Genomic DNA, 15,697 nt, shown 5'->3' on the forward strand with positions numbered 1-15,697 from the left:
CAAACGCAGGTAGGTTGAGGATGACAAGATTAACGGACAGAGGGAGGCTTTCTCCAGCCTCACTTCACCTTCTCCAAACTGCAATAGGATGCTGGTGAGCGACACAGGACTGTCTCAGTGAGACAGCGTGGCCCCGTGTCACTGTCTGGCATGGGATTTCACCTGACTCAGCCTTTTGCTTATAGGCAGGACTGACAATGCCCATAGTCACTCCTGACACGTCTGTCTAACCTGTTCTTCCATACGCTCTCGAGCTGTTTATTCCTGGGCCATTGTTATCCTCATCAAACCCTCCATTGACTTGATTTCAATCTCAGGTTCTTACCCGACATGCCACAGGCATCAGTAAGCTACTGCCAGCCTTTTCCCCACAGCTCCCTGCCCAGCCGGGGGTACGCTATCTTATCCAGAGTGTCTTTTCCAGATTACCTACCACAGAAAGAACTAAAAAGACTTCACAGAATCACAGAATGGTTTGGCTTGGAAGGGACCTTGTTCCAACCCCCTGCCCTGGGCAGGGACACCTCCCACCAGACCAGGTTGCTCAAAGCCCCCTCCAACCAGGTCCTGGAGCAGTGGTGGCTGCATTAATGCTCTCCTGTGTGTTTTTATTTTGTTGTTTTATTACTACATGTTGGAGCATTGTTCATCATGACACTTGGGGTTTGGGATTTAATTAATGCTTATGACTCACTCTCCCACCCAATTCCATAATCCCCTGGTTATATTAGGGGATTTACATGTTATTTTATATCCATATAAGCAAAGATTATTCACCCTTAAGTTGCGTGCACAGAGAACACATAGCCTATCCTAGAGGCACAGGCTTGCATCATGTCTCAGGAGTACGTGGACATAATTGGTGTTTGTTTCCCATGATCCAAGCTACAAAATTAGGATTTTCTTTACATTGGCTAAGCTGTATCAACAGTTTGCAAGCTCAAGCACAGAGTAGTGTCAGGGCGTGCTCAGCCACCAACTGAAACAGAACAGGCTCATACACACAAGCCCACAGCTACGAGTGCTACTTGAATGACTTTCTGAAGGTGGCAGTGGGAACGGAAGGGTGAAATGCAGGACACGCTGCACAGACAACAGACGAAGCAGGAGTCTCCGTGGAACCAGGAAGGCCTGAATATGGTTCTCCTACTCTTACTATACCCAAGTTCCCCTAACCCCAAGTGGTACGTGTTTCTGCGTGCACATGTGTGTTATAAACCAGAGTCCAGTTCTGAACAAGAACAAAACAAAACCCCTTATCCCCTGCCAACAGACTCTCCGGCTGAGAAAAGCAGATAATAATGCTAAACTAAACAGGTCTGCTCTCAGCCAAGATTTTCTACCTCAAAGGAAATAACAAGCTTTACTTAGTTGGGTTTTGTTTAATTTTTTTAAAGTCACTTGACTTATGCAAAAGCACAACAGTGCCAAGTTTAAGGGACTACTTCAATCTAAAAGGCCTGCCCCAGCATCTCCTAAAGCAGTATTTGGAGCAGGCTAGTAAGATGAACTCTACGTATCAGGAGTACAAACTCTGCAGAGTAGAAATCAGGGTCTCTGCCGAGTACTGCAGGGGCTCTTCTTCAGCTTAAGGGCTCTAAAACACAAAGATACAAGTCCTTATCATCCATGCAGGCCTAATAGCTAAGAAGCAAATGAGACAACAGAAAAAGTACCATGCTTCCTTTCATGCACAGGAGCAGTCCCTGGGAAGCTCCAAGGCTCATTTCCAAGTGGAAAGATACAGCTCTCAGTGTCTCACCTCACCACATTCACCTGTACAGGGAGTTAAACACCATTAAAACAAAACAAAAATCAGTATAGATTCTGGATGGTTTACTAAGTTTTCAGTTGTGGCTTAGTCTGTTCCTCTGAGCTGCTTCCACTGCTCTTAAACAGCACTTTAAAAGGCTTCCCACTGGAGCAGAGATAGAACTGCTCTGGGAAACTTATCAAATCAGATCTTGAAACACCAACCGCCAATTAAATAGTCTGAACATTTAAGAGTTACCTCGAGGGCAAAGACAAAAAAAAAGCAAACCTCTAACTCCAGCTGAAAGAGCTTCATTTGTGTAATTAGCAATGGTCACAATCACTCAAATTTCATCCATGTTTTGACCATTTTAAGCGGCTGTAGGAGCGAATCAGAGCTTCAGAACTGCAGGGAAAGTAGACAGCACCTAGATAAAGCCTAAAGGACAGCTAGTATTTCGAGACAGGAAACCTGAATCAGGCACAAATATCAGGAGAATCAGCTGAAACCTGCATCTCCCCAGATGAGATACTAAGCAGATGGAAAATTAGCTAAGCAGGTATATTTGCAACAAGGTCAAGATTTTAATAGTGACCATACTCAAAGACTGTACAAAGTCAAGAGAGCTCAGAGTTAAACTGAACTTACAGGAAATACAGCTTCTCATCTTATAAATATTTCTAGGGTTACTTTAAGTAAAGAAAATACAAGAGGAACATGGACACAGGCTGCGTATCAAGTTATCCAAGGATAGCATCCTCCTGGCATAGGACAAACTCTTGAAGAATACTCAAACTTTGCTGGGGCAGCAGCCCCATAAAATCACCAACTCACATTCCCTCCTTGCAGAACACACAAGGACCACATAAAACTCTCTTCCTCCTACTGAAGGCTGATGCTTCACAGTGTTGTTCTGCTGCCAGAGGAAAGCAGGGCTGGGAAATGAGACTAGCAGTTCACCTGGTTTATATTCACACCAACACCAGGTCATAAACTCACGTTCCACAGAGCCAGCCTACGGCAGAGAGAATTACACACACAGCCCAACAGCTCCAGAGGTCTTAAGGTTTAGGCACGAGGCTCTGCACTCTTCCACCAGTGATAATCATTTTAAGCAGCGGGAAATTCTCCATGTAGCTCGCATTTGAGCTGGAAAAAAATTGGTCTCCACAAAGTAAAGTTGCACATATAAGCAATACAGTTTGCATGTTCTACGGGCTTAAAAGAAGAGGAGCCTCCATGGCTGGCCAGCACCGATCTGTCAGGCAGCTTCATGCTGGGCAAGTTTGCTGGGCACAGAAAGGCCAGCATCTGCGTCAGCTTTGTGCCCAATACAAAATGCAACTGCTGCACAACTGACTTAGTGGGAGGGAGGAAAGAAAAAGTTTTAAAAAACAACAAAAAACAACCAAACACATAAAAAAAAAACCCGGTTACAAAGGTATCTCCAGTCCTGCCCAGTGATTAGACAACACACAGCATCAAGGCAGAGGTCTGCATTCAAAACTGCAAAGAAAGCCCGGGGTGTGCACATGAAGCCCTGGTTTTTAAAAACTCCTCTCACCACCGACTGAAAAAAAGCAGTAGCTCTCACAGCTCCAGCTGTTGCACCGCTTAAGCTCTAGTCTTAAAATACCACCAGACAAACTTTAAATGAGCATCTAGCGTATCGACCAGAGGAAAGGACCCTTCCCCGGGTAAAACAAAAGCTCAAGCTCCTGTAGAGCTCGTGGGTCAGATTCTCAGCAAAAGCAAAGCAGGGACATAGTTAGCCCTACGCAGATTTACCATAGCTGAGAATCCTAATGTGATTATCCAATATTACCAACATAATTACAGGGCCCTCGCTTAGTGTCATTGCTGCAATAACTAGGCCATGACAAGACAGATTTAGATTTACAGGCTCCACCCTCTTCTAGGCGCTTTTTAAACAGGCAGGACTTTATAGTTAATGTTAGTGTGGCAGTTACAGCCACGAGTGCATCAATTGTGCAAAATAATATAACCAGAAACATCGCTCAACACAGAACAGAAGCATGGTCTTTCCCTCTCCTGATTTTAGGACACCAAGACTGGTTGGCTAGGGATTGTTGTGGATTTTTCAGATGAACATTTAGTTTATTAGCTATAATTCTCACAACTGCAAACAGCCACAAAATATTTATATAGTCACAGGCATTTTCACTGCATTGATGACGTGGAAAAAGCTTAACTCCCTCACTTCTTTGGGGTTTATTTTGATAGGTCTGATTTAAAGCTGTTTAGCTTCATTGCTTCCCATTTTTCAGGACCCTGTCTCATTACACATCTTTAAGAGTCACCCCTCTCCCCTAGACGATACCCCTTCAACTCCTAGCCAGCTCCATGGAGAAAGTCAAAAAAGGAAGCTGTAAATCACAAAGTAGCAGAGAAAGGAGGGGAGAAAAAATGACTGGGGGGAGGGAGGAAGCGGGAAGGAAAGGAAATTAATCTGTGCCATGGAACAGCATATTAGAAGCCTAAAATAATCAGTGGGCAAGATCCATCCTGTGCTTTAACTCAGCATTCCCTTTACTAAAGTTCTAGTCCAAGGGCAGCAATAGCTTGCCACGCTACCCACCCTCCAAGAACATAGTCAGAACACAGCCTGGACACCTGAATTTAGGAGTATTAAAGTCTCACAGTATTTGTGACAGCAATTTCATAACAAACAGCAACTCACTAAAGGCTGTGAACTGTTCTGGCCCTCACAGCAGGAAGCACGTTTAGACGTTCACGTGGGTAGATTTGCCGGGCACGTGCTCCGCTTTACGGTCTTGTGCATCCATCCGATCCCTCCCCGACAGACAGACCTGGAAACCCAAAGCTGACAGAGCAGCGTTTTATTACTATGCAGCAAGATACACAGCTTCCAAGTAGATTACTTGGCAAAGCAGATCAGTCCCTCTCTATTGTGACAATTTTAGTCTTTGAACTTCCACTGTAAGACTAAAAAAAAATAAAAATTAATGGGTCATGAATAACTGGCAGCTTTAAAAAAAAAAAAAGAAATCATTTGTTTATATATCAGTCAGCCCTCTAAAAAGCACATTTCAGCTGCTATCATTCCAAGCAGCTGCTAATAGCATCTGAGACCTCGTTCATCTCCAAGTGAAATTAGCAATGGCATAAACATGCTGCAGAGCATCACTGGTTTTGAGTGAACACGACTGGAACTGCAAAGCCAGCAAGAACCTGCAGCACTGCACGCAGCTGAAGAGCTTCACTGGAAAGGCAAGGAAGCAGTGAATCACGTCCACGGGAGAGGAGAGAAAAAACAAAACTAGTTGAGCTGAGAGCAGGTGGTAGCTGGAGGTGGAGAGGAAGGAGGAAGCAAAACGAAGCTGGCCAGGGCTGGGACTGGTTTTTCACTGGACTTGCTTGCAAGGGCCAGCCAGAGAGTGCTTATTGGGGCCCTCAAGCACTATGGAAACAGCAAACTCCACTTGGGAAGCAATTATGCAAGGATCCAAAGAGAGCTCATGGCAACAGACAAGTTAGACATTTAGGAATTTTGACTACTATAGTAGCACCCAGACATCCCCACTGAGCAAAGCAGCATGAAAAACACTGGGGAAACCCTAAAACATACCTGCTAGGAAAAGCTCAAGCTTAGCTAACATGGTACTGTAAGAGTTTCACAACAGTGTATGGAGGTCTGTGTCAAACACCTTTCTTCTACTTAAACCCAGGAATGCAGATTTCAACCTTTTCAGGTCTACCACATAACTACAGGTACACTCTTAAGCCACAGAAGTGCCATCTCACTGAGTTAACAGGAAAACACAACTTAAGGGCCACGTAATATTCCTCTAGAAGAGGATATGCTAATCGAAGCCCGAAGACAGCAATGAACTTTTCAACTCCTCAGTACATGCCAAGTATGGAGAGAGGCATCTACTGTCCCACCAGGCAGCTCTTGAGGAATCCAAACCCATAGGTACAGTCCGGAGCACTCAGTATCCATCATTCAGCACAGGGAAAAATAACATGGATTAAAAAAAAAAAAAAAAAAAAATATATATATATATATATATATCAGCCTTACATGAAGCAGGACTTTGCATTTTTCCACATATACCCAGGTGAGGAAGGAGAGATACGAGTAGGCATATGCCTGCCCAGTCACCTGTCAGATGTCCAGAAACAGGAAAGGGTTGCAGGGGTCCAGAACCTGCAGTCTTGTGACTGTTACTCACAAGCCCCATAATTCTTAGGGATTTAATTCATCAGCTCAAATGAACTTATATAACTGCTTGAGAATCCCAATTCATATATAATATACCAATATATGCACTTCTAGCCTGCTCAGGAGCAGAAAAAGCTTCGAAGGTACAACGTTAAGCACTTCTTGTGTTGTTAAGTTTAAAATAAAAGCAAAAGGTAGAAAACCACCATCTGTCCCACTCCAAAAATAGCATCATTTTAATTTTAAAAAAATCCAATACATGTTTAATCCTGTCACGTGTTCCATTGAACGCTGTGTGAGCAAGATTGAGTTTGTGTGTTTCCTGTGGTCTCTGAATAACATCGGTTTGTCAGAAGACACTGTTTGTTAATTATCATGTCATGATCAGCTGTAAGATTACAGCTGTTTGCACCCAGCGACATGTCTTTCAGAACACGTCTCCTTCGGCAGCAGCACACGAGCATGTTTTGGTACCAAAGGCAAATGCTGAGCCTCAGCAGGCACAGGCAGGGGCAGCCAGGCACCTCCCAGGAGCACGGACAGTCTTTGTTCTGTGCTTGCATTATGTGACACAGGGCCCTGGTCCGTGATAAAAGTTCCTCGATACGATGGAGACATGAATATTAATGACACTGTGGTTAAAGCACCAGACAAGGAGTTACATTTGCATTTAATATAAGGCTTCATCACTGCTTTCCTACATAGCCCTTATCAAATTGCTACATCTTCATGGGCTTCAGTTCCTCATTTGTAAAATAATTTGATAAGCCTTTTCTCCACCATCTGTTTGTCTACTTTGCAGAGAGGGGAAGAGGAACAACCACGCACAGAGCCACTAGTACACAGGAGCCTGTGTTCGCTGAAGAGCAGAGACAGCACAACAGTTCAAACTACAACTGGTAATCAGGTACAGAAACAGAAGGGTAAACTCATATCCAGATATTTGTAAGTACATCTTCTAACCCCAAAGCAACAGCTGAAGGCCAAAAGAAAGGCTCTGCCTTTCAGCAGATTTTTCTTGCCAAAAATACACACTCAAGGCACCCCAGGACTGAGTCTGACCCAAGTCTGTACTGCCCTTTCCCTCTACCATACTGTCCCTCCTTTCCCCTTTGTCACTCCACAGTCCACACAGCAGTGCTCTGCCATGCATTTTTTTTTTTTGTTTCCTCACAAACATAATCAATAAAAATAAGAACATGAGAACCGGCAGGATCTCACCAGTTGACAACTGGGGCTGGCTTCTTGCATCACCTTACACTCACTGACTTTGTGAAAGTGCTGCAATGAACACACAGCCACAAAAGAGCTGAAGTCAGAACACACTCAACTTTGCCAGCAGTGCTTCCTAAAATTCCCAGAGAATATTCAGTGCACCTCAGCTAGTGTCCACCTCACGAGCATCCTGCTGGCACTACCTGCGCTGCATCAGGGAAGCGGCACAGAGACATGGGGTGAGTTGAGCAGGTACCTCTCAGGAGTGTAAGTAGCCTAACAGGGCATTTGCAGAACTCTACTCAAAGCAACAGGGATCCTACAAAGAGGGAACCTTCCCATCCCAGCCACCGAGCCATCCTTGCTTACCTCTGCTTACCTGCTGCCTTTACGCCAACTCTCTGCCCAAAGAGACATGGCACTGCCTCTTCCCTTCCACCACCAACTCCTGCCTTGTGCTGAATCCCAGAGAACTGGCTATTCCTTGTTATCCATCTCCTCCCTGCACACCACACATATGCGTGCCTGACAAGAGGTGCTACAACATCTGGGTAAACAAGAAAGGCAGGTGTGCCAGCACATGGGTACATGCACGCAAACACGTGCTTTCACAGATCCCTCTCCTAAATTAAAGAGAAATTTTCTTTAAGGATTTTGCCGTATCTTTCATGTCACCGCTCATTTGAACATCCCCTGGTATTAGACACTTCTTGCCAAAGGTCTTGCTTGAGGGTGGCAGAGCCCTGGAAGAGGCTGCCCAGAGAGGTGGTGGAGTCTCCTCTGGAGACATTCAAACCCCCCTGGACACGTTCCTGTGGGACCTGCTCTGGGTGGACCTGCTTTGGCAGGGGGTTTGGACTAGATGATCTCCAGAGGTCCCTTCCAACCCCGTATCATTCTGTGATTCTGTCATGAAGACAATTACTAGACTGGAGCCCAAGGGTCAACAGAAGCCACCAGTATCTTTGTGTGAATGCACTGTAGTCATAAGGCAGGGATTTCCTGTCAATCCAGCTCACTCCTCCAAAGCAGCAGCTAAACACTGGAGGGAAGGTCTTTATTTCTAAAGCACTTCCTAAGTCAGAAGCAATTAATCCTTCGGAGGCTCATGGCAGATAACTAAAGTATCACTGACTTCGCAGGTAGGTCACCCAGAGAAAGGGCATAAAGCAATAGTCTGCACTTCTGTGTTCCTCCCACATCAGCACCCATTATTTGTGTTTAAGTATTATAAAACACTTTGAAAGTCTGAGTTTTACATCACCATCACTCCTGCAACATCTAAAGAGCTTCCCTGCACAATCCAGGGTAGCAGTACAGTCACAAAACCAGGTACACCGCGTCAAACCAAGGGCTCGCTATGGCGCTTTGAACAGAAACTGATGTTCAGGGAGAGTCCGCACATCTGAAAGCCACTCCCTGAGAGCGCATCCTGCTTCTCGTGGAGCATTCTGCACTTCTTTAAGAGACAAGCTCCGAGTTTATTTTACTGCCGTCATTAGCTTTGTGCAGCAGAAGCACATGACAACCTTGCAAGCATCATTTAGCTTACAGAAGTAAAGGAGATACAAGCTAAGGTTTCATCTGAATAACAGCTGTGCATTTACATAGCTCCAGAAGATCACATCTTTCACTATCACACCCTGGAGAACGGCATGCCAGATTGCTCTCAGTTCACACAGGCACATTTTGGGGTCCTCTCCCTATCACAGTTCTACGAGCACCAAATAGGAAGTAAAACCAGCACGTTCCCAACAATGAATGAATGATGATCAGCTCTAACTGTCCTCATCACAGCACTGGCTTCCAGCTCAGCTGCCGGGTGGATGTACATGCACACGAAGTCTCTGCTCAGGGAACTCAGCTGCTGATGGCGTTTTTTATTTTTAATCTATGAGATCACCGTCACCAGTATGTAATTTGTTTCTGCAAAATCATGAAGCAAACCAGATGCTATGAGTATCTTGTTCCAAAAAAGTCTTTAATCCAATCCTGTGACACATGGCCCGGGGTCCTGATGTCAGCATGGGTTCTGCCACAGAGCAAGCGTACATTTATGCCCAAATCACATGTGTGCCAAGAGCACGACCATTTAAAACACACAGAGGCAGCATTTGAGAGAAAACACAGACTGCAATTAAAGCACTCGATCTGGAAGGCCAGAGATCAATTCCTGACTTGGCCACACATACTCTGCATCGCTTCACCTTCATATCTCAGTATATTATTTCCCAGTAGCCCTGAAAGGAACGGAGGGACATTTTCATGGCCTGTGCCAGGGCTCAGATACTCTGGCAACGGGGTGGCAAGAGCTCCTCACATTAGAGGAGCTGCAGCAGCTCTCCTCTCTTTCATTCTACTGCATCATACCGTAGGCAGCTAACAATAACCTTCATTTCCTTTAGTGGCAATTCCTGGACCTCCCACAAAAGGAGAAAAGGAAAGTTTGGGTAATGATAAAAAGCCACAAATGAGAGAGAATTACCTTGCAACTGTGTTTAACTTAAGCCCTTCCAAATCTTTTCCTTGTGCTTGTAAATCACTGTCAGTATTGCTCCTACACTCAAAAAAGTACAGCAGCCAGTATCTGATTAAAAAAGGTATGTTTCCAAAATAATAATACCGCCACAAGAACATCCTGTGCTTCCCCCCATCCAAGGAAGAAGGCATCCCTTCCTGGGAAACTCATTTATTCAGTTACCTCTCGTTATCAAAAGATAACTCCTCCATAAACAGAGTTTGCTTACGGCGTGTTTCTCCTCAGAGACTTCCTGTCTCCCTCCGCATGTGAAACACAAGTAAACACTTACTTAGTACAAATGAAGGCAAATTGGTTGTGACTTTCCAGGAGCGCAGCAGCAAGTCCTGCAGCTGGCAAGCTGCTCTTCCAACACAGGGCCTCAGCCTGTCCAAATCACTATTTTCACTGGAAAAAGTCACCTTCAAAGGAAGCAGCTTCCAGTCCCAATGCAAGTGTGCAGCACCTACTCAGTTCTGACCCCTTATTAGCCATGATTAATGCAGGTGGGTGAGCCTGGAAGGCAGCAAGTGCTAAACCCAAAGTGGATTCCAGCTTGTCTTCAGCACATTTATAACTTACCACCTGCTCTCTTCTCTGCTGAGAAGCTCCTGTACAAAGGGGAGAAGCCCACGACACGATGAAAACATTGCAGCAGAACAAGTTCTCCTTAGATCCAGAACGTCATTTGCTGGTGTTGCAACCAGAGGTTAGTAACCTGCTCAGATATAACTACTAGAACACTTATGCAAGACCCAAGTTGGATAGTTAAACCCTGTATTTTCCGCAGCCAGAATCCCAAAACTAAGCCTTCTGTAACTGACAGCTTCATAAGGCTGTTGCAGGACTGCTTGAATTAGAAACTATTTTGTTTTAACATGGAAAGCTCTTTCTGGGTAGACGGCTGCAGAAAACTCATCCCCCCCCAACTGCACTGAGCTAACGCTGCCATTAAATATGCTTTTAGCTAATGTAGCTGTTACGTAAGAAACAGCCACCCCCATGTACAAACCCAGACCCATTCTCTGACACGTTGCATAAAGCTTACAAATGAGGTTAAAAGATGCGAGTCTCTGGACTATGCAACTTCTTAAACAGCTAAATCCACTAACACCTTTTCCTTCCTGATTACATCTCAGGACACAGCACACACTCTGCCCCAGCAGAATCTGTGCTGCTAAAAGCACCAAAGCACTTGGGATACCTCAACGTTTACCAAATAACTCACTTGAGATTCTTCATCAGTTTGCCTGGCTTGTACACTTAAAGCCAGACTACTGCAAGACAGAGGAGCCGATATCCTACCTAGCAGTGCAGAGCACAGCGCACATGCCCTGCCTCACAAGGTACAAAGGAAAAGCAACTGGGAAAAAAATAAAAATAAAATCACATGTCCCATTCCAAGAGGGGAAATAGTTTAATTCCTAATCCAAATGTCACTGGTCAGCTGATCAGCAGCTAGCACTTGGCAGAAGCTAGAAGGCAATAACTGACAAAATACATTTCGAAGTGACATCTTGAACCAAACCACCCTGGAATTGGGTTGAGGGTCATGTAAATCTGCAAAATTTACCTTGGATGGGGCTTGTTTCAAAGTGAAGTTATTTCAGAAGAAGCTCACATGTAATTTCAAAGGCTGACAGTGACTTCAGGTTACAGTGCTGTACGCTCTAGGGAAAGGGAGTGCTGGGGGTAAGCCAGGCAGGGGTTGGCAGAAGTCCTCTGTAATTAGCCCAGCCACACATTTCACAGCTCAGGGGGTCACCTGCCCGCACTGGGCAGAGGTTGTGCATTCACCACCTTACCAAGCTCTCCATACACACGCCGGCCTGCAGGTCTGATAAAGAAAACCATCATGAAACCTTCTCACAATGTCCATTTCTTCAAAAAGGAGCAAGAAGTGCAGCTTGCAAATTTAAGCTGATTTTGCATTGGTCTATAATGACTCCCATTAAATGCTTTGAAATACATATTAGCCAGCAGCACACGCACAGACATTTATCTGAAAAAAATCTCAGTGAAATATCTGACAGTTATTAAACCTGAATCCCCTCACTTATACATTTTAAGGGGAAAAGACTACAAGTAGAAAAATACTACTAATTGAAAGAGTGACTTTTTACAGACCTGATGAAACGCAGCCTATACCTTTTGCTAGAGGTAGACCAAGACAAACAAAACCCTAGCTCGAAAATGCACCCCATCAGCGCTTACATACTCTGGATCAGTTCAGCGGTCTCTTACTATGTTGCAGATACACAGAGTAACACAAAACACTGAAAACTGGACCCTGGGGCAATCCCCACCTTGTTTGATGTAGCTCAGAGGACTACCTGTGGCTGTGGTACTCTGCCACACACTCACATCCCACAGCCTCCTTAGCAAATTTCTGATTTCTGGCAACACCCTTCTAAACATTGCTGCTGCTCCGGTCCTCAGCACAGAGACACCATCCTCCGTACGGCTTCAGCATGGGCTTTGGGTTTGTTTTTTCCTCCCCTACACACAGGCAGAAACAAAAAGCAGCATCCAATCTGATCACACTGCTTCGGTTTCTTTTCACAAACAGACAGATAGTAGCCTGACTCACCCACACACTCAAATGCCTCCTGGGCGTTCACCTCAGCTCCCTGAAACACCAGTCACCTTAAAGCCAGTAACAGCCCCCTCAGCCCATACTGGGGCACTACTCTGATGGCGCCACTTCAACCTTGGCGTTGCAGAACTCCAAGGCCAGCAGTCCTGACCTCCCACAGCAATTAATCCTTGTGCAAACTTTGAGGGGAATTTCTCAAGAGATTATTTGGGCTATTCCATGGATTAGAGCAAGACGACTACAAAGATTCAACTAAGAATCGCCTATTGCAATATACTGTTCATCAAAAAATACTGATTCACCAGTATGATAACACCATGGACAAATGACCATTCAAGTTCCTTTTACATTATTCCCATCTACTTCCTTCCCTGCCCAGGAATGCAAGTATCCAGACACAACTATTTTTAAGGGGTGGAGGATGCACATAACCGCAGTGGATATTTTGGGGGATCTACGCAAGACTGCGAGCACGGGGAGACATCTGCCATCTGGCACACTTCACAGTGCCTGCATTAAGGACTCCCGTCCTGGCCCAGGGAGCAGTCATCTTCAGCAGGGTTGGTCAGCAGAATTGAGGGTGCCCAGCCACAGCTTTGCCAGATAGAGGTAAATCCCAACATTTTAATTCCAAAAGTTCTGGTTCAGCCAGTTCCTCAGGCTTGCAACTCAAGTCTCCCCCACACCATCCATCATCATTTCAGAGACTCTTTCTTTTAAGCCACTTTTACATCTCATTTATTTTCTAGGCTTCACATGCTGCACCAAAACACAGGCCTCTCCTCTCCCTTCTAAAGCAACGGTGATGAGAGATGTTTCTTTCCCAGACAGGATACTCCACCTCCTCCTACAAAGTGCTTCCCAGGGGACTTTCCCTTTTAGCAGAAATAGCCAAGACTTCACAAGTTGCCTTTTCAACACTGCTGAACCACCAAAATTCATTGCAGATACAGAAAAGTTTTCCAGCCAAGGATTCAGACGTCAGTAGTGCAGGGACTGTGCTGCCACAGAGCTCCCCAGGTCTCCAGCTGAGTCAGTGAAAAAATGCTGTTTACCAGCACTTGGGGAGCACCCGCAGCTACACCAAAACGCCAGAAGCATGCAAAGCTGCAGCACTTCTGACCCATGTCAACTCCCCGGATGACCTACATTTCCTATAAAGGAAATGGCATTTTCACTCCTCTGTTCCCATCAAAAGGCGACAACCTGCAAACCTACAAGCCACCATGGCTCTTGTTCCCCTGGAGACTTCACCCACCAGCAGAAGGGTTTCGGTCTGCCTGCACCAGGAGTCTACAACGCTTGCATAGCACATCTCACCAAAAGAACTTCCTTTGCCTTACAGTGTGGGCAGGAAGAGAACATAGCACCTATTTTTCAGGCCTGCTGCACCTTGCTTGGCCTGTGCAGGCAGATCTAGGAGTTGTAGCCGACACTAAGCCACGCTCCATCCCAGACGCCAGCAAAGAAAGCAGGAGGCACAGGGAAAAGCCCTCACAAGCGGTGGTTCCTCCAGGACAGTGAGGTACGGAGGGGAGACACGTCTCCCGTGCAATCTGTGCTACCACCTCACCCCTTTAGTGGCTGCAGCTTAGGCCGAGCAGGAAAGGGCCCAGTGACACACACAGGCTGGCTTCCTGGTGCTGTCAGCACCGGGGCAGAACCTGCCAACAGATTATTCATCAGAAAAAAAGCCTCTGTTTTCCCATGTTACCAGGATGAGGTCAACCTGCAATTAAAAAAAGCCTGTGACAGCTTCTCAGGTTTAGCTCTTGTAGTTCCTAAGCTTCTAGGGCCTAAAGGGCCTTGGAAATATCAGCCAAGGCAAACCTATATTGCAAATTTCAAGTCAGGAAAAAAAAATAAAATCACTATAGTTACTAGCTGAAGGACCGCTTTTGGTGCTCCTCTCAGCTCAGCAAGCAGCAGAACACATCAGAAACCATATCTGAAAGACTGTCAGAGACCTATTTGCTTGTACACTGTGGGGACTTTTTACAAACCTGAACGCACACAGAACACACAGAGTCCCTTTTCCATTTTAGGGTTCTTTCTGTAAAAGCCAACACAGGTCCTCCCACTCAGCTCTCATAAAGCAGCTACCCTCTCCCTCGCAATTACAAGATCAAAACAAAACGCTGTTTTGACTGAAATTGCAAAGGATGCTGCGCAGGAGATGGACCACGAGCAGGTCTAAGGAGGCCAACGTCTCTCTGAAGGTCGAGGCTAAGGTTACCAGCCAGAGCCATTCCTAAGGTTCCTTAGAGCCCAAACAAAAGGAAACGTAAAATTATAGTTAAAGCAGCAGCACTGGTTACAATCTTAAAAAACACCACCGGCAGCTTGCTGCACTGCAAGCACACGTAAAAGGTTTTATAATCCCTACTGTTAATTTTTAGCTAATTGTTTTATTTTGGAAAACAAGTGCAATTGGGATTACTGCTTCCCCTGCAGAAAGCCCACACAAACAGAAATCCCTCATCCCAGATCACAGCTAGCTCTGCTCAGCCTACCAGTGTTTTATTCCTCTCTGCTTAAGGTAGGAAAGGAGGCAACTGGCTGAAGAAAGTTAGAGTGAAGACCACCACTTTATTTACAGCGCCTCGCTCTGCACCAAAACATTTGACAATTTTGGGTCAAGTTTGTTGGTTGTTTTTTTTTTTTAAAAAAAAAAACATCCCAGTTTAGGGAAGGTGGGAAACAATTAACTTCTGAAATCCCCTCAATTTCTAAAGCATTAAAAAAAAAAAACCGAACACAAACCAAACCCCCAGTGGGCTTACACATAGGAAGATCAGAAGTGTCAGCTTGCAGATGCCCCTGGATGGCAAGTCTGTCAAGGACAATAAAATATCTGGGGAGCTAGGGAGAGAGGGGGAGGCGGAGTGCACGGGAAAGGCCAAAGCCTCCCTCTCCAGCTTTGTGAGGGAGAGGGGGAGGGATAAAGAAGCAAAGGCCCTGCAAGAGGCCCTGGGCTCTTACCTTCCGCCAGCACCTCGTCCACCGTCACCTGATGCCGGCCGATGCTGAACACCCGCCCGATGTACCCGCTGCCCGGGCCGCCGCTGCCGCCGCCGCCGCCGCTGGTCCCCGACCCGGGGCCAGAGCCACCCTGCTCCCGACGCGAGTCGAAAAACTTCTTCATTTCTCAGGAGGCAGCAGCAGCTGCCTGGTTAATGGGGGCGATGCTATTTTTAAGGTCCCAAACCCCCTTCCTTGTCCCTGCTGCAGCCCGGCCGGGCCCGGCGAGGGAGACCCAGGGCCGCTCGCCTTGCGGGGCCAAGCCGAGCCAGGCGCGGTGTCCTCCGGGGGATTCACACCTGCAAAACCACAGGGGGAAGGGGGTAACGGGAGGGGAAAGGCAGTTATCCCCACAGCACGGCCCGGGCCGCCGCAGCCCCCTCAGGG

General features: G+C 46.1%; 1 protein-coding gene across 1 annotated transcript in view; it reads right to left on the reverse strand.

Moving 5' to 3' along the window:
* AAK1 (AP2 associated kinase 1) overlaps positions 1-15,609 on the reverse strand; it is a 79,713-nt gene extending 64,104 nt beyond the window's left edge. Inside the window, exon 1 of the mRNA XM_074164100.1 lies at positions 15,272-15,609. Within this exon, the coding sequence (XP_074020201.1) occupies positions 15,272-15,434 (163 nt within the window). The 5' untranslated portion in view covers positions 15,435-15,609. The remainder of the gene's footprint in view (positions 1-15,271) is intronic.
* Between the last annotated feature and the right edge of the window lie 88 nt (positions 15,610-15,697).

Source organism: Numenius arquata, chromosome 26, assembly GCF_964106895.1.
Source record: "Numenius arquata chromosome 26, bNumArq3.hap1.1, whole genome shotgun sequence".
Classification (NCBI taxonomy): Eukaryota; Metazoa; Chordata; class Aves; order Charadriiformes; family Scolopacidae; genus Numenius; species Numenius arquata.